The sequence below is a fragment of the Candoia aspera genome, chromosome 2, assembly GCF_035149785.1.
Source record: "Candoia aspera isolate rCanAsp1 chromosome 2, rCanAsp1.hap2, whole genome shotgun sequence".
Lineage (NCBI taxonomy): Eukaryota > Metazoa > Chordata > Lepidosauria > Squamata > Boidae > Candoia > Candoia aspera.
Genome location: NC_086154.1, coordinates 242,549,824 through 242,575,405, shown reverse-complemented (window position 1 = coordinate 242,575,405; position 25,582 = coordinate 242,549,824). Strand labels below are relative to the sequence as shown.

Below are 25,582 nucleotides of genomic sequence, written 5' to 3'. Positions count from 1 at the left end.
GGAACAGCAAAGTAGTAGATAACAGTACTTTGTACTAAAAAATTAAAAATACCCATATATACTGAATCTTTACAAAAAATCTTCATAATTTAGGAAATTAAAGCATGTACATGTAAATTTTGCTTTATTTTGCAAAATGTATCCTATGCAGAATTCTTCTTCCAAACTACTGAACAGCATTTATTAGACATAACACACTTATTTAAAGCTTATCTATGTTGCCGTAAAAGCTGAAAGGAAAGAACTATTATGGCCAAAATGATAATGATGCGTCATCCAGTTGGAGTTGACTCTTAGCAACCAGCTGGATAGATTTTCTTTAGGCTGATCTGTCCCCAGCCTAGTTCTGTGGTTTTCCAAAACTGTACCCATTGGCGCTGTAATTGAGTCCATCCACTTTGCTGCTAGTCATCATCTTTTTCTTTTTCCTTCCACTTTACCCAGCATTATATAGTGGATTAATCAAGAGAGTTAGGTCTCCTCATGATGGGGCCAAAATATGATAATTTAGGCCTGGTCTCTTGTGCCTTGAGTGAGAACTTGTTATGGATTTGTTGTATGATCCATTTATTTGTTTCTTAGCTATCCGTGACATTATCAGGAATGTTATCCAATACCAATGTTCCAAAGCACTGATACTCTTCCTGTCCTGCTTCTTCAAAGTCCAACTTTCATTTCCATAGAGTGTGACAGGGAAAACCACTGCCTGCATGATTCTGATCTTTGTAGGTATAAACACATCACAGCACTGGAATATCTTTTCCAAGGCCTTCACTGCTTCTCTGCTAAGTGCTAGTTTGTGGCATATTTCTTGACTGCTGGTTCCTTTGCTCTTGATAGTCAATCCTAATAGGTAGAAGCTACCCACCACTTCAATATCTCCACTGTCATTTCCAAGGCTGGTTGATGTACCTATTGTCATTAGTTTGCTCTTCTGTATATTTTGTCTTAATTTTCAGGCTCTTTGAGTTTCATTATTAAAGACTGCACATTATTTGCATTTTCAGCTAATCCAAATGTCATCAAATAGCACAGATTACTGATGTTTCTTCCTCCAGTTTTAAAACCACCCTCATCTTCCAGTCCAGCTCTCCTAATCCTATAAAATCTTACAAATTTATAGCTGAAACTAAAACTATACATGATGTTAAGCAACTATTTTGAAATTAATCCATTGTCTTTAAACTAAAAACAACAGCTGTCTCAATGCCACAATGCAGCTAGCCAATTCGCATGTAAAAGGAAGCTGTAATTGGCATCAGTGGAATCTTCTTGTCAATGTGAATAGCACTGGGGGGTGGGGCGGAGTTAAATCCTCAATCCCTGCCTGCTATAGACTGATTCTGAGCAATCTCTTCACCCTGCCTGTTTTAATGTGTAAAAACATCAGACATTAAAACACTTGTTTAACTTCCCATGAACATATGGAATAAAGTACAATGCTGCAATTATTAGATAAAAGAATTCTGCATCAATAATCACATTCTACACAATTTGCATTTAGTCTAGATTTCCAACTAATTTTAAAACATCACTGCCTTTCTTAGCTTTAATCATTTATTTCTCTACCATGCAGCTTCTTCAATGGCTTGAATCTGCACTCCCAAGTTGCCCTGATACCAGTATGCGTCAGCAACCTTTTTTGAAGGGCAGAAATGGACAATTGTACTCATCCCCTGCCCACTTTGAATGCAGTCTCTGGATTTGTTTTCCTGTTCTACTTTCAGAGTGTAGTTAGTGCTTTCTGCTTCTTTTGGCTCGAGTATTGGTGTCTGGATGGTTTGCTAGATGTTAAGTTCTTTTAGGCCAATTCCTGCATAGCTCCTGATAGTCTATTTTGCAGAGACAGAAATGGCCCCTCAACACATTTTCCCTGTTTTTCCTGAATGTCATCTAGTGTACATGCTGTTATGATGGGTCTTTCTTAGTAGTATAATGGTGATAACACTTGCCATACATGTAAAATGATCAGGGTTCAAAATCCAACAGAAGGGTGTGTTTGTGTATTTATTACAAAACACTTTTCTGCTGGGACTGTTTAATAAACCACTGCATTGTTTTATAATTTTTCCGGTCTCTTGAGGGAATGGCAAAATGATAAAACAGTGCACCAGTTAGTGTTAGGCAGATAAGTTTTACTGTAGGAGCTGAAAGCATTGAGGCTACTCTGACTCCTTTTTCCTACTTAAATGTATTTGCGTGACTGGGTTTCCCCATTGCACTGTACCATATTATGGCTTGATATTGACTTAGCCTGTTGTAGGACTACAGCCAATGGTTTATTTGTTAGTATAGGATTGTGCAACATTTTGATAAAAGGAGTTTCATTTTATATTGGAGAAGGTGTGTCCAAAGACTACAGAACATAGAACAATAGTGGAGCTTGATTATGTACAAGATTTTTCTGTTTGTGTTTGTGTGTGTGCTTTGTTTTTCCAGGATGTGGTAAGTGAGAATCCCCCCCCCCCACCTTTTAAAAACTATTTTCTAGTCTCGTTTTTATACAAACTAGAGTATTATGTCATCTTAAGGACAAGCACATTTATTTTTACCATTCACAGTCTACTTCATTAGAGGCAGCCACAAAAGAATAGGGTCAATGATGGGTTTAATCCTTAAAGTGCCACGAGTCTCTGCTGGTGTTTCTTCAAAAAACTAACATGTCAATCTGTATAGAAATACACAGATTTTTTTAATTTCCCATTTCAAAATGGTGAGAAACAATAGCAGAATTTTTGGCCAGAGCTACTCCTAGGATATGAAAAAAGGGGGCCTGGTGTCCACACAAACCCTCAGGCATCACTGTCCACCTTCTGGTTTAGCTTCTTGTGTGAACTCAGCTGTTTATTCAACAAATCACCGTTTAAAATATATGAACCATGATTCATTCATTCATTCATTCATTCATTCATTCTCTCCCTCTCTCTCTCTGCCTCTCTCTCTCTCTCTCTCTCACACACACACAGACAACTTCCAGCTGGAAGTAAAGGCAGATAGTGAAACTTCCAGTCTCCATCTCTTCCAATCCCAGTCCATCCCACTCTGCCCTGTCGCTGCTAGTCACAGTTTTAAAAAACTGCATATTAATTGCACTCATGCAATGATTACCTTATTAAATATGAGCCTCTATTACATACAGTATAGATATTCTTTGCAGCCGAAGAAAAACCCCTGTACTTTATTTATGTGTACCTAATACACATTTCAATTTTATACCACCTACTTCAAATACTCTAGAGATGCCTCGATTCCCTGGAACAGACATCCTTTTTGACTGTCTGCCACCAAGTTAATGAGTCACAGTTCCCCAAAGAAAAGCCAAAGGCAGCTGTAACCTTTTAGGATGGTGGGATGCAAGATGCATCGTGTTAAAATATACTACTTACCTTCACTCACATTGACCAAGGGAGACAACAGTTGCTCTCGTAGCATCCAACCATTGTTCTTAGTCTTTATATTAACCAGAAAACAGTATGACTGAGACTTTATAAAAATAATGTGTGTGGAATTCTTTTTTTTTTAATCAGATTGTCATATTCTGTCATCTGGCTCAGTTGTCTCAACAGGAACTTGGCTAAAAATAAACTTTCCCACAATATCTTCTCCAGTGTCTTATAAGCAAAGTGCATTACTACTTGCAGCCTTTTCCTGCATTGTTCATGAAGTCTATTTATACAAAGCAGTCTTTCTGTTTAGCCCTGAGAATACTGTTTAATGCAATATAGAACCCTCTAAGAAAGCTAAAGACTGCCAGTGTAAACCTAGCAGAGTAGAACAGAGGAACAATCAGTTTGCTTGGTGTTAAAGGGAGTGGAGGAAATTAACTCTGTATGTGGAGAGAGTAAGGGAGATGACCTTGACAGAAATATGCAAGAACCGTTATTCAGGCAAAAGGGGCTGAAACATTCTTTAAATCCAGAGCGACAAGATAACATTTGGAAGCTGTGATGGATTTCAGGGCTGAGGAAGGAGGGAGCACATTCCAAGGAGATAAACACATTCACAGTCTTGAGAGCCTTGGCAGGCAAAGAAAGTTAGAGTAGCCCTGCCCCAGAGTCCCTGGAGTATTTCCTCTTAGGTTAGTTAGGATAGGTTGAATCTGGCAAGATTCTGTCTGTATGGTTATGCAGATACAACCATATGTTCTAGAGACCTCACATCTCCCCCCTCATGCCTCAGGGACACCACCTAATCCACCCCCATTTCCTTCTCTTGGTGTCCAAGCCTGTGTCGTTGGTAAAGATGTGTAGCTCCACCATTTCAGGGGGATATTCAAAAAAGAGTTTAGTTTAAATAGCCCACCTTCAAACTGCTAAAACATGCAGCAACATAATTAATTCAAATCCTTGTATTCCCATCAGCATTTGTCAACCCATGATGGTACTATTGCATTACTCATGACCACTGGTTTATTTTAAGGTTATGAATGGAACATTTTAATATTATGTATTATTAATGTTGGAGATACTTGGTGTGACAGGCATTATAAAAAATACTTTAAGCAACAATTTTCAGATGTTAATTCCATGTTCATACCCACATGGAATATTTCTAAATTAAAACAGAAATTTCAAATGTATTATAGCACTAGGATTATTCTGTCATTTATAGTCCTTTTGTGTTTCTTTTTCATATGCAGAGACATTGTCACATAATAGCCATATTGATGTAGAATCATTAGCCCTAATGTGCATGAGAGCTTCATAACTTTTGTGTATGCATGGGTGTATATACTTGGGACTTCCTCCAGATTTTACACCCCCATCTTCATGTTGTTGCTCAGTGTAGGCAAGAATAAAACATTTTGTTTACTAAGGGGATGTGTGATGATGAATTGCATTCAGTTTTTGTTGAAATTACCTATAATTGCAGTTTTATTTTGTTTAATTGTAACATTGACTTTTTATGCACTTTAAAACTCTTTTCATTTAGATTTTCTTCGAAATAGCTTTCCAGTTCAATGTGTCCCATCTTCTGGAAAATACTATACTTCACTTTTCTGTTACAAGGTTGGTTCCAATAATGTCTACACAACTTTTGAAAATCAGGCTCCACTCTCTTTATTTTGGGTTCATCCAGTGAGTTCATGGAGGGTTTCCACTGAATCAAGATTTGTCATGTTCGCCGTTTCAATGTGTTTGATACATTGTAACGTTTCGCATGTCATTAGCTAGATGCGTGTTTCATCTTTGCCGGGAGGATGGTTCCTGTTGGGAGTGGTTTATCTCTTGGCTGTGAACTTGGAATGTATTTGGGTTATCTCCTGTGTTCAAAGTTACTTTCCCAGGCTAGGAGATCTGACGGTTGCCAGCACCTGGGACGGGCGGCTCTGCTGGTAGGGAGGTGGGGTTACGGTTGCAACGAGGGTTTTAAGTTTGTATTTGGCGCGCTTTCTGTCATTCTCAGCTTTCTTTGTATTTGTCCTAAGTTCCCTAATAAATCAGATTTCATTTAGCCACCTCTTGTGAGTCTGAGTATTTGGGCTGGGCAATCATTACAAGATTGCACAAAAGAAAAATTAATCTTCAATTTATTGGAATAAGAGGCTAAATGGTGATATATATAAAAAAGTGAAATTAAATCATAAATTTCATTTAATGGTTAAAATGTAACAAAAGAATTACTGGCAACATAGTAAAATACATGAAGCAATGGTAATGTAATTGTTTAAAATGATTAATAAAGGGTTAATTTGAAACTAACCAAAGCTTAACCAATGGCAAATAATATATTAATTCAAATCAGAAAAAGTGAATTGAGTTCTAGCACTTGCAAGTCCCATTCATAGTGTAAGCATATTTAACCATCCAAACTATTTAATCCTAAAACAGATTCATTATCTAGCACTCTAGTGGAAGGTTCAATGTTCTTACATGGTTTTCAGCTTTGGTGAGTTAAGGAAAATGAATAAAGGAAGGAAGTTATAAAGGGGAAAAAAGGTTACTATCAGCTAAGGAAATGAGAGCCAGTTTGGTCTAGTGGTTAAGGCAATGGGCTAGAAACCAGGGGTCTGTGAGTTCTAGTCCTGCCTTAGGCATGAAAGCCAGCTGGGTGACCTTGGGCCAGTCACTTTCCCTCAGCCCAACTCAGTGCAATGTAGACTTATGGTGCAAACTGGGCAACGTGACTTGTCACGGCTAAATAGTCTACACATCTGGCTACTGGACCTCACAAGGGTTTCCCAGCAAGAAAAAAAAAGCAGCATGAACACCAAACAGCTATGCCATACAATTAAAAAAAAAAAAAAAACTAAGGAAATTCAAAGGGTAGAATATCCTGTCCCTCTATACTGGAATAAAGGCCTTGAATTTTTTTTAAAAAAATACTGACAGCATGTCCTCTAACATCAAAAACTTTTTCCTTGCTTCTTTATATGAGTTAATGTTTTATTGATACCAGAATCTTGCAGTTTTGATTAGCTGTTGACATTGTTAAGTTACACTTAGATTTCATTGGTCACTACTTGTCTGAATTCACAATGGTTGTTGGTTACATCTTCAAATCATGAAAAACCAGCACAATATTAATTGATTGTTGCACCAAAAACTGACTGTTTTGGATCCCATACTTAATTGGCTATTTTGAATCTGGACCTTCCTCTCAGCAATTAAGTTGATTCCAAGTTACACATTTTTCCACTTGAAGTATTCTCTTCTTTAAAATAATAAATAAAAATGACAATTTTATAATGTACCAATAAGGCAGATTATAAGACTGCTGTTAATTAAAATAGACTGTGATATAAAGCAACTTTTTAAATGTTTTGTTTTAGTGATAGCGATGAACTGGATGAGACTCTTGGAGACAACAGAGGAAGCATTTCAATTCCAGTAAAATATGAAAGTGGATTAATATTTAAAAGGTATTATCTACTTTTATAATGGTATGTGGGAATGCCTTTGGGAGACTGGGCCCAGAGATGCTGCTTAGGGAATGGTCAGATAAGAGACATCATAGCCTGCAGCTCGATAATAGGCAGGGCAAGAGGCTCAGAAGAGACCCTTCCTAATTTCTTGGGGTGTAAAGATGGGGGTAGAAATGTACTTTCAGACTTGCAAGATTCTGTTAATGTAGCCTTACAATAAAGTAGAATTAGCTCATCTGGTCATGTTTCCCATCTGGTCCACCTGGTAAGCCTGATACTGTTTTTTCTATACTGACCATCCAGTAGAGACTTTTTCCTGTTGGTAGAAAGTCCCCTCCTCCCCAAAACAAGAGAGTTACATGGTAGTATTGTTCTCCCTTGGTCCTAACTAGTTCCTTGGTTCTCTTGCCTCTGGATTACTAGTGGCTGTTGATTCTGGCTGACGCTGAACCACTGCCCATAGTACCATTCTGCTAATGCATGTACTCTTTCATTCCCAGTCCTGATTTTATATGGAATCCTTTAATGTAACACACACACAGAGGAAGAAGATATTGTTGTGATATTTCATGTCCAAAGCATCATGATAAAGTTGGCTTTTGTTTTTATTCCTTGAGAGATCTTGAAATACAACATGGATATTTTTCAGATTCTTTCACAGAAAGGTCTCATAAAGAGAGAAAAAACAGAGAAGAATCTTTATTGTGGTCAAAGACCAGTCCACAAAACACCTCACATACAGTACATAAAACTTATATTGATTAACCAGTTAGAAAAATAAAACAATCAAACTGCTACACATCTTACATATCACATGACAAAAATTGGCCATATTTAAGGAAATGGAATCATTTCAATCTTAAAGTAAAATTTTAAGTAAACATACATACATGGACTGAGACATATGCAGAACTTGCATGCTTTACTATCTGGATTGTCCCATCACTCAGAAATTATTCAATTAATTGATGTTTTATCAGTCACTTTTATTAATCTGGGGAGAAAAGTGCTATTTAAAGAGGGTGGAATTGTGTTTCACTAGTTGGTTTAAACTGGATTAACAATTTCATACTGTATAAATCAAATGAGAAAAATTATTCATTATTCAAAAACAAAACTAATCTCAGGTTTATTGGATTAAATGTATTCATATACACATTTGCTTGAACAAGAATAGAAGCACCATATTGTTTTGTTTCATTTCATTTTGTATGGATAACTGAAATGGGCCACATGGCTACTTTGTAAGTCTAAATCACTGAATGTTATTTTATTTGCTTTTAAGAGAACTTCGTTCATATCACATCTCCATTGCTGCAAATGATACCATACCTGCAATAATTAATTCTACTGACAATATTGGAGAAGAAATTAATATAAACTACTTGGTAAGGGACAGTGCAATTTCCTTCTGCTTGTGGACTTTCAAACGTAACATTTGTGTGCCAGTTTTTCATCACTTGAATTTTTATTATGTCAGCTTGTAAGGTCTTCTATGAACTAGATAGAACTTTCTGCAAATGGAGCTTCTGCTCACCTCAGATTTTTCCTGTCCTGTACTCTCCCCTGCACATCTCCAAAAATCTGCTCCAAAGGATACCCAGACTTTCAGGACAAATTGTGTGACAGATTTGGGGTGGGTGTGAATTGCTACAGTGCAAAAGAATCCACGCAGCTGGCAGGGGCTCAGTGACAGTGATTTGATATAGCCAGAATTATTCCCAGGATAGTTTTTCAAATTTGAAAGCTTTCTAGTCAGCTATAGGCATTTACCGCTTATAGATACTTTACTAAAAAAATAAATGCCACCTATTCTGCTTGCTTCATCTTTTCCCCTTGAACCCATATTGGCAAGAAATTGGTAAGAAGCTTAGACATGTTTGCAACAAACCACAAACCAGAACAGATCATTGTGTCAGTGCTGTATAATATAGCCACTGGAAATATACCACAGGTAGTTTATTTGCTTTATCTTAGAGATAAGTTCCACTTTAAATTATAGACTTTTGATTTCTAAAATAATGTTTAATTATGTTCTCACCAATTGTGTCCTTATATGCAGATTTGTTGAAGTAGAGATCTACTGTTATGAAATAAAAGTGTACACTGTGTTATTAATTTTAGTAGTGACTGAAGCAGACATTAATAAAGGGACAACAATATTCAATTTTTCTTTAATTAGCCTTTCATTCATCTTTTTAGATTGAGAAAGGTGAACATTTCTTACAGCCACAGCTTGCACTGCAAATCTCATTTCCAAAGAATGTTTCAGATGAAAACCAAATCCTTTACCTCACCCGGATATCATATTCAGAGGTAAATCAGTGATATATAAAATAGCATTATCCTACAGTTTGAAAGCAGATTTTGATTTCCACATCATGGGTTTTTACAGTTTGAATGACTAAATGTTCCTTGTGTTTCCATCCTTTGGTATTTCCAAGGGAGAAAATGGACAACCAGTAATAAATTTAAGAGGCAGGAGAATCTGCTTGGCTATTATAATAAATCAGATAATTTATGAAATTCTCCCTGAGTTTATAATCTTCTGAAAAAAAATCTCTGATTTGCCTAATATTATAATTTAGGTAAATAATTTGTCAGATCTCTATGTATGAGAGGTCAGACAAATTAACTATATCTGTGAGATGTAATCATGGAAGACAGATCAGTGTGCCATCATACAAATCCCTATTTTGAATACCTTCAGTTTCAAACATGGCTTGCCGTGAAAGAGGCTTCCGCAACCTGGCTCCATTCAGTTGTGTCAGACTACTACAACTATCATTGCAAGAAAGGAGATCTGCTGATCCTACTGATTGGGAATTCTGGGAGTCATGTTGTCTGGAAATGATAGGAGATATTATTCAATAACTGTATATCTGGAGGGTACCAAGTAGGGATGTTGCTATAAAGATTGGAAATTGAATTGTGGAAATATGAGTACAAAGCCACTTGGGCATTTGAGAGAGCCAGAGAGGTATAGTAATGAAGGTACCGGACTGGGACATAAGGAACCCAGCTTCAGTCCCCATTTAACCATGGAGCTCACTGGAAGACCGGCTCAGTCATTACCTTTCAGCCCAACCTATTTAACAGTGATCAAAATAAAGGACATCTCTCATTGTGCACAGGCTCCAACTGTGAAACTGTAATGCTAAATTATAATGCTAAAACAATAATTGTTAAAGTAGCACAAAGATGCTAGCAGAGGTTAAGTATTTTTCTACTCTGATCAGGGAGAATGGAGATAGAGGGGATTTTGATTTGCTCTCCCCCCAGCTCCTGTGCTTCTCAGTCTTCTCCAGAGGGTTGAGTGGCCTTCTGGTACAATAAGAAAAGTGACTCTGAGAATGGATGGAGGACAGTGACATTGGTGACAATCACCCATCCCTTTTCTAGCAGTTAAAGCATTCTGGGCAGAAAATAGTCAGGTGATGTTACCTTTGGGGAAAGACCTCTGTTAAAATTATTGCAGCATATTTGTAAAACTACAATTTTTCTTCTTGTGATAGAATGCAAAATGCCAATCCAGCCACCCAAGTGATCTATTAAGGATTGATATGGGCAATTCATTCACAACATCAAGAATACAAGAACCTCTAAAGGATCCAAACATAGTATGTCTATCAGCACTTACATTTTCTAGGAATAATTTCTATTAAATTTAGCATACAATATTAGGTGTGGGTTGAGTTGTCATCATATGAATGTAATTATCTGCATATTTCCTTACCTTTTGCTAAGACCAATGATATATAACTATAATAGTCTCATTGCCATAAATGATATCTTATTTACATGTAGTTGGAAAAATATTTTTAAATCTATAATGTAGACTTTTAAAATGTTTAGCTTTGGGGATTTGATTTCCACCATCTCGCCGCATAAGGAGGTTAAAAGAAAAGGAAAAAAACCTTCCATCAATGCCCATAAATACAATATAGACAGTAAGTTTCAGTCCATCAATTAGAACTATTACATGTCATGAAAATGTTAGCAGGTCCTTGTTAATAAGGCTGCTGTGACTATGCAAGAAAGCAAGTCTTTAATTGTCAGCAGAAATAATTCACTCTAGGAATTAAGAGTGGCCCTTCCTGGACTGGGAGGCACTGCTCATGGTCACTCATGCCTTAGTCAGCTCCCACATCGATTACTGCAGTGTGCTCTTGAAAACCATCCAGAAGCTGCAGCTGGTCCAGAATGTAGCAGTGCAGAGACTGATGGGTGCATCTTGGCATGCCCATGTTACACCTCTGCCCTGTGAGCTACACTGGTTCCCAGTATGCTTCTGGGTGCAATTCAAGGTGCTGGTTGTCACCTATAAAGCCCTTCATGTTATGGGACCAGGTTATTTGCGGGAGTGCTTCTTCCTGGTTGTTTCTACCTACCTCACTAGATCAATTGGTCCCAATACTGCTGACCTTTCAAAAAACATTGAAAACCTGGATGTGCTCCAGGGCTTGGGCACTGAGAGGTTAGATCAGTGTTCTTCAGTCTTAATAACTTTAAGATGTGTGGACTTCAACTCCCAGAATTCCTTAGCCAGCATGGGAAATTTTAAGCATCTTAAGGTTATTAAGGTTGAGAACCACTGGGTTAGATGGCCCATTGAGGGTTGTTTGTTAATTGTTTTGTTTATTCTGGGTGACCATTGTGGTGTTTCTTCTCTGTTAATATCGTTTTTTATTGTTTTAACATGTTGTAAGGCACCCAAAGACACATTCGCTAGATAGGCAGCCATATAAATTAGTTAAAGAAATAACATTAATAGAATGATCATGATCTTACTAGGTTTTGAAACGGATTTTTATATTATTTATTTTATTATAACCTGCAGTGAGGGCCTTCCTGAATGCAAAATGATGAGTGACCTGAACACTGATTGAACTGTACTGGTGTCACTACTGTTACTATCAGGACATTTCATACTTATTTCAGCATGATAAGGAGAATGGTATCAGGTTATCTGTAATTATATTATTTTGAGTAGTCATATTTTGCAAATGTGTTAATGAGATGTGTCCATGATCTTTTAAACAGAACTGTGATGCATATGATTGTGCATCCATTAACTGCACTATGGCCCCATCCAACATAACTCATGTGAATATTTCATTCAGACTCTGGAAGCCTACTTTTATAAAGGTAAGTGAGCTACTATGTTCATTAGAAATTTAAAATGATATCTTGCCAAAATCACATACTTATTATAGGTACATGCTTCATGTTACTTGCTCTATCATAGTTGGTATTGACTAGGAAGGTTCTACTGAGGGAGGTGTTATGCTGTGTCATTAAAACCTAATTTGTTCAGGGGACAATGCCACTAACCATAAAGATGGTCATTTGTACTCTGTTGAAAAAAAAAATCCCTTGATCCCTTCAACCAGTCTCTGTCATTCTTAACCAAAGTGGTTGAGCATGTGGTGACCATGCAGCTCCAGGTGATCCTGGATGGTACTGTTCATCTAGAACCTTTTAAAATCTGTTTTCAGCTCAAGGCATGGCATGGCGATGACTTTAGATATCCTGATGCATGATTTACTAAGGGAACATGACAGGGGAAGTGCAACTGGTCCTCTCCCCTTTGGGTGGAATTAGATCTGCCATCACTTGGATTTTATTATATTTTATATGTATATTTATTGATATTACTCTGATTTTATTGAATTTTATACTGTTTTATTGTGAACTGCCCAGGGTCCCCCAAGTGGGGGAGATGGGCAGTAATACAAATATGACAAACAAATAAATGAAACTTGCTTGTGCTCTTAGATCTGTTGGCAGCTTTTGATACCACTGGTCATTATATTCTCAAGAAACTGCCTAATGGAATTGTAGGTTCTACTATATTAATTCCTTTATGACTTGGATCTGCCTATGCAAAGGAATATATAACTAGGAATTTCACTTGTCAACCAAAGGGCTTTTGAGGGTGCTGCCAAGAATGGAGCCTTCACTGGCATTAACTAGGGCCAAGACCTTCTCAGCAGTGACCCCAATGCTGAATTCACTCCCTCCCATTGATGTACCCTCTTTGATTTATTTTAAATGTAACCTGATAACCTCATTTTACAAACTGGCATTCTCTCCCTGAAACTCATTTTTGTTTGTACTGACAGTTGTTTTTTATTGTGATACAATTGTTTTTACAGTTATTTCTTGATATATATTCAATTTAATGTAATTCTATTGCTATTGTATGCTGCCACAGGCCAGGTTTGACAGGAACATATGGGTACAAATTTTGAGGAATTGATGGCGCTATTGATTTTCATTCATACCCAGAATTCCCAGATGTTAGCCATACTGGGAATTTGGGAATTCTAGCTCAGTAACTCTTGATGGGAACAGATAGGAGAAGGGCAAACTATACTGAGTTTCATAATAAAGATAAGAAAAGATTCCCATTTAGTCTTGTGTCATGACACACTAGGGGGCAGCGCTCATCTCTGTTTCATGGCCGAAGAGCCAGCATTGTCTAAGGACACTTCCACGTCATGTGGCCAGCAAGACAATCACGGAAACGCTGTTACCTTCCCACCGGAGCAGTACCTATTTATCTACTCACATTTGCATGCTTTCGAATTGCTGGGTTGGCAAGAGCTGGGGCAAGTGCAGGAGCTCACTCCGTCACGTGGCACTCGGGTCTCGAACTGCCAAATTGCAACCTTCCAGTCGACAAGCCTGGCGTCTTAACCGCTGAGGCAGCACACCCCCTGAGTTTCATAGTTAGAGAAATATACTATTATGAAAGAAAGGAATGTGTCAACCATCTATGTATGTTCGAAGCCAATCAAAAATCAAATATACCTACAGGGACTGTAATATTGTAGAACAATAGCCTTCAGATTTTTCTTTCTGTTGCATGCCAGGTAATAATTAAATTCCATTTCACTAAGATAGGGAATTAACTTCTTTCACTAAAAAAACATTAACAGCACCTACAACTTTCACCGATGTTGGTGGGTCCATGGTTTTAAAACCAAAGCAAAGTATCTTTACAAAGTGATGGCTAGCTAGGGACTGTTAACTATTTTTTCAATAAAGAATATAGTTGTTAATATTCATTTTACATGTTCCTGAAACTCACAGACAACAGTTCCATTAGAAAGAAAGCAGAGATGTTCAGGACTGACAAAACAGAAATGTAGCAATTTCTTTCCACATGCCTCGGATCCCCCATTTTACCATAAGGCAGAGAACCTTTTTCCAGCAGGGCAAAGAGCAGTTATAAGACACAACAAGATTATTGATTCATCAGGGAAATTTTCCAGGTGACTGAAGTTAAAACCATTGAACAGAGGGAATGTTGACTCAGTATCTAGGAATGTGATAGTATCCAGGCATGTGATGGTACTAAAAGTCAAAGAGCACAGTGAAAAAATGGGACTAAAATTAAATATAAAAAAGACCAAACTTTGACAACAGGTAGAACAACAAGCCTTAGAATTGACAATGAAGATATCGAAGTAGTAGACAGCTTCTGCCTTTTAGGATCAACAGTAAATCAACAGTAAAGGAACACACAGTCAAGACTAGACACACACTAGCTGTGATGTCTCTATACCTACAAAGATTAGAATCATGCAAACCATGGTATTCCCTGTGACACTACGGAAGTGAAAGGTGGACTTTAAAGAAGCAAGATAGGAAAAGTGTTGATGCCTGTGAAGTCTGGTGTTGGAGAAGACTCCTGAGAATATCATGGACAACCAGGAAAACAAACCAATGAATCATTGAACAAATCAACCCAGAGTTGTCACTCAAGGCACAAATGACCAGGCTCAAGTTATCCTACTTCGAACACATTATGTGAAGACCCAGCTCTCTGGAAAATGCTCTAATGCTGGGAAAGGTAGAAGGAAAGAGAAGAGGACAATCAGCAATAAGGTGGATGAACTCAGTTACAGAGGTGATGAGTGCACCATTGGGAGACATGAAAGAACAGGTTAGGAATAAATTGTCTTGGAGAAAATCTAAGTGGTCACTACCACTTGAAAACAACTTGTTGGCACATAATCAATAGTCTTTACAGTATATATAGGTCTGCAAATCACATGTTTTGGTTTCTTCTAAGCATTTTTACAACAAGGAGATTGTCTTAGAAGCAGTGTTAGAAAAAGAAAACCTATCCATGTTCAAGCATTGACTCCAGCTTGCAAGCATTTTTTGTTCTTTGCTCCAAGGAATGATCACATGACATAGTAGGACTGAGGGGCAACTGAAAGCATTGGACAGTAAGTGAGTCCAGACAGTAGGCAATATTGGGCAGATGGGGGAATTGAGTCCATATCTCCTTTCCTGACTTGGGAATGTCTTGAGGAGTATGGTGGAGTTTGAGATGAACTGAGATTGCAGTGTCCGCTGAGGGATGCAGAACTTTTGATGCCAATAGTTTCTTCCTTAGCCCTTGCTGGGTCAACCTCTAGAAGTAAAGACTTTTGTTAAGTAAGCAAAATGCTGCTTACTTTCCCTATGAAGGTCATTAAAGGAGTGTAGTAGTAAATTACTCTTTCATCACAGTAAATTCCTTTATATGCACTTCCACTGACATTTCCTCTTATAAGCAATAAGCATCATTTCCCTCTCTGAGTCATCTTTTGAGTTTGGAACCATAAAATAAGGGTAAACATTATTACCTCCATTTTATTCTAGGCAAAAATTCACAGTATAGAGCTCATTGTGAAAGCAAGTCTAAGAAGTGAAAACTCATTAATGATCTTGAAGAAAGAAAATGAAAAAATAGAGGTGAGTTCCAGCAGATTATTATACATACCAGAAACTCATTCTGCAAGCCAGTTAAGGCAGAAAAATTATCTAAGGCTGCTATTCTAAGTGTGTTAATTAGGTGGAAAATCCCAACTAATATAGAAAAGTTACTTATAAGTAACCATTCAGGCCATTAGCTATATATTTGCTTGCAACCCAGTTAGTACATTTATTTGGACCTTGATACAGCAGTTGGCATTATACAGATTAATAAATAAATAAGGTGTTTGTAAGTGTGCTTATTGAAATAGTAAATAGAGATGTATAACTCTCTACTGTGTAAGATGAACAATGTGTAAGATGTTAACCCATATTTTACAGATGTCAGTTTAATGGGTTTTTTAGATTATGCATTTTAAAAAAATGAAAAATGAATAAGAACCATGCATTATATTGTTTTCAGTTGAATATTTACTATTTGATAGTTATTCAGATTCGCATAGAGGTAGTCCTTGCTTAATGACCAAAATTGGGACCAGAATTTCAGTTGCTAAATGATGCGTTCATTAAACAAATCCAACCTGATTTTATGACCTTTTTTGCAGTGGTTGTTAAGTGAACCATATGGTTGTTAAGCAAATCACATGGTTCCCAATTGATTTTGACTGCTGGAACACAGCTGGGAAGGTCAAAACTGGCAATCACATGACCGCAGCACACTGCAACGGTCATAAATGCAAACCAGTTGCCAAGTGCCCAAATCATGATCATATGGTTATTAGTGCAAGGACTGATCATAAGCCATTTTTCAGCGTCATAAATCTGAACTGTCACTAAACGAATGGCCATTAAGCAAGGACTGCCTGTATAAAAATATATAAATATATAAGTTGTATTCATTTTCATTTGACAGGCATATAAAATTAAATTACTTCTTGCCTAATGTAATTTTCACTGCCATTTCACTGCCATTAGAAAGTTTCATTAAATTTAGAAGCGTCAGTGGGAAGGGTTAACAGAATCAACATGACAGGCACAATTGAATTGGGGCAATTGAAGCTCTGTCTTTTTTATGTATGTGTCATGTGTGTGATGCACCATCTTCAAAAAAGGCAGGGATTTGATTGATTGGTAACTAACTCCATTTTGACACTGTTGAATCCCCCTGCAAACCCCCTGATTAAATTAATACATAATGAACATATTTAAGATTCAAATTTATTTTTTAATGACAAGTTTGCAGCCCAATACAACCTATTTTTATTTGGAAGATATTCTACTAAATCCTCTGGTATTAACTCACAAGTCAGCAGGTATAGAACTATAGCTGTAATGTAGGTGTAGATCTGTAGCTTTAATGTGCCTGAAATGATGTACATTTGCTACTTATTACATTACTGTTCCCAAGACAGAAATAGTTTATCTACAGAATAGAACCCAAACTGCAGAAGCAGCCACATTTTTGTAGTTGCAGGACTATCCCACAAGTGGGAGAGAATCACAGTTCAAATATTCCTAACACTCACATTTGCACATTTATATTCACACCTTTTAACTTTTCCATAAATAGGTTTATTCACTAAAAAGCTAGGTTAGAGTCAGAGTTAAGGTAGATCCAGTTCTACACTTCCAGTAGCTGTTCTCCATCCAACCTCTGCAGCAGATTTTGAAGATGAGTGGAAAGTAGTTGAAAGAAAAAATGGTATTCCTGTCTCACTAATGGGAACCAACCTTTGTTAGGACAACAACTCAGGATAGAATCAGTCAGAAATCATGCTGAGACGAGGAGTGGGTCTCTAGTGTTTTATTACTGCTACATTAGACGGAAAATCCTAACAAACTGAAGAAGCGTGGGAAAACCCAGACAGATAAACCCCAAAGGTTAAGGAGGGTCTGATCTGTGTCTCTCTGAATGGCTGCTTAACTCCTCAGTACTACGCATGCGTTTTCCCCCCTGGATAGAGGCCCCCTCCTGCTCGCCATCAGTACCCATGACAGTTGTACTTGATACCAAAAGAACTTGCGTTTCTAATTAATAAAAGCTTCTATTCAATGAGATGCCTCAATTTATATTTTAGAGAAATCATGAATGCTTGTTTTGTTTTAATATCTTTCAGACAATAATTCAGATCTCAAAGGAACTTCTTCCTGGGCGGGTACCACTATGGGTTATTCTGCTGAGTGTTTTTGCTGGACTCCTGATTCTTACCTTGCTTATATTTGCATTATGGAAGGTATGATGTAGTTTTCCACACTTTCCTTTTGTGAAGTCTTGGTGAGTTGGCAAAGGAAAGAAGGGGAAGATCTGTTTGAGTATCTGCTTAAGCAATGCCACTTACATGATTACCCATACATGGCTAAAGGAGAAATCAATGCTTTCTATCTTGGAGTGTTACAAATAAAGAAACTGGTTCAGAAGACAGTTCTTGTGTGCCATGATTTTGACAGCTGGATTATCTGTTTTTATTAATGGTTTGTAATTAATATTTGTACAAGCAGATTCTGAATGCTGTTAAAAGAAACATACAAAAGATTTGGTGGTAGGTTAGTGGCTGTTCACGTTGGTGTTGTTATCTTAGAATTATTCTTTTGGGTGGAAAAAATCCGAATGAGAAAAACAATGTTCTGAATTGGGTAGCAAAATATATAAGGTGAAACTTTAAATCTAAGCTTGCACTTCCTTATAAGCCTGGCTTTTCCTAAATATTATTTCTCACTCGTGTGGCTTTTTTCATATTCTTATAAATATTTAGTTTTCAGTTTTCAATTTAGAGAGATATATATCAATAAATTTCTTCTACTGGGAATTATTTTTATTTCTTCTCAATGCTCCTTATAAAAATACTTTATTGCTCTCGTATTCATCTCATCAGTTTTGAAATATAGTGCATACAGTGATGTAGTCTAGCCGATAGAGTTAATAGCTAGGTGTTATTAATCATATGACCACAAGTTGGCAGCCTTGTCAAAGCTAAGAAAATAAGGTCTTCGCAACTTGAATCATGTACTAGTGTCATAGGAGATACACAGTAATTTCATTGTTTCAATTATTGTTGTGACTACAAAATGACCCATTTATCATAGTTTATAATAATAAAACAGATTCAAAAGCCACTTGATTGTGATAGCAGTGTTTTCCCTATTTTCTTTCTTCAGTTCTCCCGTTTTCACAAGGTATTTGAACTAAGAGTACAGGTAGTCCTCACTTAACAACCATTTGTTTAGTGATGGTTCAGACTTACAGTGGTGCTGAAAAACCCTTCTTATGACCGGCCTTCACACTTACAACCATTGCAGCATCCCCTGTAGTCATGTGATCACGATTTGGGCACTTGGCAATCAGTTCACATTTATGAATGTCGCAGTGTCCCATGGTCATGTGATCACCAGTTTCAACCTTCCCAGCCAGCTTCTGGCAAGCAAAATCAATGGGAAGCTGTGTGATTTGCTTAACGACCATGTGGTTCACTTAACACCTGCAGTGATTTGCTTAATGACCACTGCAAAAAAAGGTCATAAAATCAGGTCAGATTCACTTAATGACTGCTTCACTTAGCAATTGAAATTCTGGTCCCAATTGTGGTAGCTAAGTGAGGACTACCTGTAAAGAATATCTAGATCTACATCCACAATAAACAGTTTTAATTATCATTACTGCTGTGATACTGGCAATGCGTCATGTTTAAAGAGAAGGCATGCACGATAAAGGCAATGCTATAAACATGCATTGTTTTTACAGTAATTACATTGTCTTAGACTCCTCCAAAGAATTCCTAGAAATTATAGTTTGCTGATGGTGGTAATAGATTTCTATAATTGAACAGTTTCTCCATCCTAGGGAGAAGATATGGCTATTAAAATTGTTAAGTCCCTTCTGTAATGAAAGCCTATGAAATTAATCCATGTGCTTGTCCTAGAAACTAACAGTAATTTTCTGAATGTGGGACTTTCCTTAGTCCAAACAGAACCATCTATGGGCACTGAGCAATGAGGAAGGGTTGGTATGATCAGACATTGGGAGACTTCATGGTTTGCATCAATGCAACCAAAGGAAGAGAGGGAGAGAAAAAATTAAGGTAGGGCCTTAGTAACAGTCCAGTGGAGGATATGGAATACTGAATGATGTTAGGAGATAGAAGATAGCAGAAATCCCAAGATGCAAAAATATATGGCACTAGTACAACTATGAAAAATATTGCTTTTTAATTCTAAGTGATATGCATATCACTCTCTATCTCCATCAGCGAAAATCTGGTACATTACCAAATTAACTGATGAATTTTTCACAATTTATCCGCACTTGTCCTAATATGCTTTTTATGTGACTTTTGTTCTTCTCTGTTTTCCATATGAAGAAGCTAATTTTCTTTTTACATACTGGGGTGTGAGGGGGAGGCAGCCCTGGAAGGATTGAAATTCAAGGAAGGGTGTCATTTTGAATCTGTCATTAGCTGACAGTCTAAATTTAAGCACTTTACACTATAAGATTTTGTATCTATCCCCTTTGTGTCTAATGCAATAATTTTTAATGTGAGTTATGGCTTTTTCCTTATTTTCCTTGCAGGCTGGATTTTTCAATAGGCCCTTAAGAAAGAAAATGGAGAAATGAGAAGAAACTCCAGAAAAAGAAAAACTGTAACTGTTCTGCAGTGATCTGTCCTCAGGTGGCCTTCTGAGATATGATTGTGAAACCAAATCCTTGGCTTAATGTAGGAGGGGTCACAAATGCAAGTTTTATTTCAATCAACACTGTATGCTGAGCATTAAAGGAAACAAAAAAGAAAATCAATAAATCAAAGATAGCAAAAAAAATCCTGGAAGGATTTCTTTTCCGTTTCTATAGGTGAGCAGGACTGAAAAATCTGTACTAGGTCTGTATTCAGACCTTCTTTTCAAATAACTTTTTCTGCATGGACATGCAAACAACTTTGAAACCAAGGAGTATTAAAAGCTAGTGAGAGAGCAGAGAGACAATTTACTCCTCAGATCCTACCCAATATTTTTAACATTGCCATTTATTTTTAGAGCACAACCCACAGATTTGTATTGTATCTCAAGCGTATGGACATGGCGGTATAACCTACTGAGTTGAATTTGAGGATTTCGGACAGTGTCTACATGCATAAGAAACATCTGCAAATGTTATCTGTCATCATTCCTAAATGGGGGGAAGCCTGTATTCCAAGATGGGCATGCTACTATTTTGGGAAATATATATCTAGGACAAAGAACAGCCCCTCAGAAATTATCAAATGCACTATGAAATCTCACAGAGGTGTTATCTACCAAGCATCAAATGGAATTTCCTGCCTTATGTGTAATTATAGAAAAGTTATTACTCAGAGGCCAAGGTCATATTCGTATGCAGGGTACCCCAAGCTCATTTCTTCATATCTCCAATTTGAGAGAGGAAAATATGCATCCAGAAAACTGAAAACCTGCTATACATAATTCTGAACTAGTCAATGCTATGATCTGATTTAATATCAGAAAGCTTATATTCCTCAAATATTAAAAGTGTATAGATAAAAGTCAAGACATGGTCCTCTCTTTATTTTACATCTAGAAACAGAAACTTTTAACCGTTTTATGCATGTAAAAAAGGAATGAAGAAGGGGCCTCATTCGCATTGTGAAAAGGGTGCCATTTCTTCACATAGCGGGAAATTGTAGCCTCCCATTATGGCTGAAATAGCTCACGAGACTACATTTGCATCATGCATGATTCTGAACCACCTTTCATTCCTCCATAGTGTGTATCGTATTACTATATATTGACCACCAGGAGACAGTACATGACTGGTTTTCTAATAAAGATGAAACCAATCACGTACAACCTCCTTGTGTTCAGTATAATAGGATATGAGTAACTACCTGCACAAACGATTACTATTTTCTCATTATTAATGATGAATCCTTGAAAATATGTTTCATGTTTAGTAGAAAATATGGAAAATGAAGATTTCTTGAAAAAGTTGAACCACTGTTCTTTAATTTATTAGACAGAACATGGTCTTTGTGCAAGTCATTTATAACAGACTATTGCTACGTTTGTCTCAAGATTTGTTAGCAGAAAAATAAGATTGATTGATTGATTCCTTCCTTCCTTCTGCTTTCAAGTCAGTGACTACATGGACAAGTCCATGCAGTTTTCCAGGCAGTGGTTCGTCCTAGCTAGTGTTTGTCAACCTTAGCAACTTTAAGATGTGTGGACTTCAACTCCCAGAATTCATGGCTGGCTGGGGAATTCTGGGAGTTGAAGTCCACACATCTTAAAGTTGCTAAGGTTGACAAACACTGGTCCTGGCCTTCTTCCCAGGGCTGAGAGGGAGTAACTGGCTAGCTTCTGTGTCCAAGGCAGAACTAGAACTCAGGTTTCCCTGTTTATCCACCAGACCATTGTAATATGATACAGTGTAATAAGGCAGTGTAACAAATCTGTTTGATAAAAATCCAACACTGCAAGACCACCACAGATGTTGTGTGTGCATCCATGGCATTTTCCTCAGATACTTCTTGTTGTTTTATCCACATGGAGTTTGCACAGACAAAGTGTCTTTCCATACTGAAAAGGCAATCCATTTTGTATTCCCCTTTTCAAACATTATAGGGATGTTTGAACTATATGTTGGTGCTCATAAATTCTGTGGTTCTCTTGTGAGTTGTACAATCTTCCCATACCAATCAGCCAGTACATGTAATTTAAATATTTGTTCAAACAGCTTTTTAAAATAGCTCTAGTTATTCATGTTGAATATTATCAATCAATCCACTGGAATTTTGGAAATGTTATGCTGAACAATTCTTGTCATTAAAAGATCATTATGATTTCTTTTAAAAAAAAAATCCAAATCCAAAATTTATCTGAAGATCTATTGCTGGAGGATTACATAGTAACAGCTATAAAAAATTTCCATATTGGAAATGATGCAAATCATGAAATTGATAGAACAAGATTTTCCTCACAAGTACAGAGTTTCATTTGTGTCCATATATATTTCCTACTAGAGCTCCTGTTGTTTTCATTTCAAGTATTTCAAATTCTTTTTTTACGTGTTTTCCAAGCATGAATGAAAAGGATCTGAATATGTGTAAAAAACAGTGATGAGGTTTGGGATCAGGTGTGCAACAAAGTCCCAGTTGTCAATGCATTACAAGCAACAAGAAGCAGATCAGGACTGCAATAAAACAACAGGATTGCAATAAAACAAGATAGAACAGACAGAAGTTACAAACTATCAAATAGATTTTAATTTGCTACTTATGAATTGAGGAATTATTTAAGTCGCTACATTAGATAATATAGGAGATAAAAAACCCTGAAATAGACAAAACGTTTTGACGAGTTTAGAACACTAATAGCCACTACTAAACAGTATGGTCCAAATCTACTTAAATTTAACCAAGGGTGAAAAAGTCCAACTGAAAGCACTAGCAAATATTATTGGCACAGCTAATTTGCAGGTACATCTGACTTTATTTGGATTGGGATTGCAAAATGTAGCCACTGCACTTATTTTAATGGAATTTAGTTTCAAATATTCATAGTAACATGGCCTGGGAGTAATTGCATTCAGGATTTCATTACTTCAAAATATTCTAATTAAAGATAATCAAAATGCCCTAGAGAAAGTAGGTCATAGATTGGAGTACAGTACTAAGTAATGTGAAAAATACCTTTTCTCTCACATGTGTCACTTTTTGTTCACTATAAAACTGTTTGTCATGCAACTGTCATTTCAAGAATAGCATGTTGATAAATGTATGTTTTTAAAATACAAGTTTGGTATTCATTTCACTATTTAAATTTCTTTTTTTTTCATGCTGAATGTTTCATCTATGTCTCTATAGCTATTCCTCCAAATACACCAAAAATCTCTACAGGTATTTAGTTTTGGACCGGGGTTCTAAATTTTCTTCTGATGTATATTAAGAACTAGCTTGCAGTGGCAAATGATGGGAATCAATTTTTGCCCCTATAACTGGCAGTCAAGCAGGGAAACACTGATTTCCATTGGCCACAGGGGTATCCACAAGGCATGGTTAAAAAAAAGTCAAGATGACCGATACAACAATACAATTGAAGCTCCACCTTTTTTTTTTTTTTTGGCACATAAACAGGTGGAATTTTGTTGCAGCTACTGACTTTTTTTTTTTAACTATACCCTGCCAACACCCCTGATTTGCTTTGATTCCATAATTGAAAAATTGGGTTCAAAATACGATTTTCAATTCATGATTTGGAAGGACAAACTATTCCTTCATGTAATGGTAGGCTATGGATTCCCCCCACAAGGGGAAGCAATAATTAAAATGGAGTATACAAAGAGACAGAAGGGCAGACCAGGAATCTGCAAACCCAAGGTTTGTTTCCAATACCACAAACCATAATTTACTATTAAATCCAATCCCAAATATATTGGAGTAGAATACTGTGTTGAAATATGCCCTGCAATACCCCCACATAGCTCCATGGCAAAGTAAATTTCACATTTGGATTTACCTTGATAGCATATTTAATCATTATTTATGGAAATGGCTGGGAGCACAACTACTTCTGCTATCCATCATATTGATGCCTCATTGGCTGAAAAGACTAATGGAGGAGTTTTCTCGTGATATCTTCCTTTGGATTTAACAGAAGTGGGAAAAGCCAGGGAGGCTGCAGAGCTAGTATAAAGAGAGAACATTCCCACAACCTTTTTGGTCACCTTGGAACTCCATATGTGCCTGAAGATAACATGCCAAGCAAGAAAATGGCACCAAAATTATCTTGTTCTTGTGTATAAAAAAAGAAGTCATCAAATTGTTTGGAAAAAATCTGTGAGATGCCATTTTACACAGAGCTAGAAAAAATATTTATTCCTGTCCATTATATCACGCTGAGATAAAGGCCTGACTCATGCCTTGCAGCATCAGTGCATGTTACAAGCCATGTATTCATTTCCATTTTTTCTGTAAATATTATTTGTGTGTGGGAGAATATGTGAATATATATGTGTGTTACTAATCTAATTACACAATCTTGTCTGAAATTGTGAATTAAACTCTTTGCTTAGTCATTATAATTTAGCAGACACTACATGAAGTTTTACAATTTGAGATCTATGAATAATTATGACTGTAGGTGACCAGCACTTGAAAAAAATCCCTCAGGATCAGCTGATACAGAATTTATTCCTTTCTATTACTTCTGTCCATGCATGGATAGAATCATAAAGATATTTTCCTTCCTTTACAGTTTGAAATCTTATAATATATTAGATCCAAATTCATATATTTATAAGTGTGATTCATTTTATTCTGAGCTAAAATAAAACAATGGAACAACTTAATTGTGATTTAACTTTACTGTGCTTCCAGTATATTAGCATGGCTCTCATAGAGTGCTAAGCCACAATGTGGCTTATTTTTTTGCTGGTGAACTGACATCATCCTAAGCCATCAGGTATCTTAGTTTGCTAAAAGAGACTATAACAAGCCAGAATAAGTTTTGCCTGATGAAGGGGACTTTGGTCACCAAATTCCTTGATTGTTTTTCTGCAGGACTAAAATGGCTAATGCTTAGGAAGTGTTTAATCTAAATATTTGTAGAACTTTAGTAAAAGGCTGGTATGGAGCCATCATTCCCTCAGACAATTTCTGGGAGTCTCTGCTATGCAAAAAAAAAAAAAAAATGACCATAGATATGCAGAGAAAACTGATTTAAAAATGCCCGAAATCTCAGATGCCTAAACCTTCTGGCATTTACACCAAAACACTTCCAATATTTCAACTGAGACTGATAATATCTTCTGAGATTTGGCAATCCCACTGCCATTTTTTGGGGCAACATTTTGAGAAGTGGTTTGCCCTTGTCTTCTTCCTAGGGCTGAGAGAGAGTGACCAGCCCAAAGTCACCCAACTGGCTTCATGCCTAAGGCAGGACTAGAACTCAACATGCCTAAGGCAGGACTAGAACTCAACATTCTCCCATGTCAAGTCTGGTGCCTTGAATCACTAT

At 36.8% G+C, this 25,582-nt stretch overlaps 1 protein-coding gene across 1 annotated transcript in view; it reads left to right on the top strand.

Moving 5' to 3' along the window:
* ITGA1 (integrin subunit alpha 1) overlaps positions 1-24,614 on the top strand; it is a 97,347-nt gene extending 72,733 nt beyond the window's left edge. The window contains exons 22-30 of the mRNA XM_063295672.1: positions 4,933-5,009; positions 6,773-6,862; positions 8,151-8,253; positions 9,068-9,181; positions 10,381-10,485; positions 11,909-12,013; positions 15,527-15,619; positions 17,698-17,814; positions 20,145-24,614. Of these exons, the coding sequence (XP_063151742.1) occupies positions 4,933-5,009; positions 6,773-6,862; positions 8,151-8,253; positions 9,068-9,181; positions 10,381-10,485; positions 11,909-12,013; positions 15,527-15,619; positions 17,698-17,814; positions 20,145-20,189 (849 nt within the window). The 3' untranslated portion in view covers positions 20,190-24,614. The remainder of the gene's footprint in view (positions 1-4,932; positions 5,010-6,772; positions 6,863-8,150; positions 8,254-9,067; positions 9,182-10,380; positions 10,486-11,908; positions 12,014-15,526; positions 15,620-17,697; positions 17,815-20,144) is intronic.
* Positions 24,615-25,582: the final 968 nt, after the last annotated feature.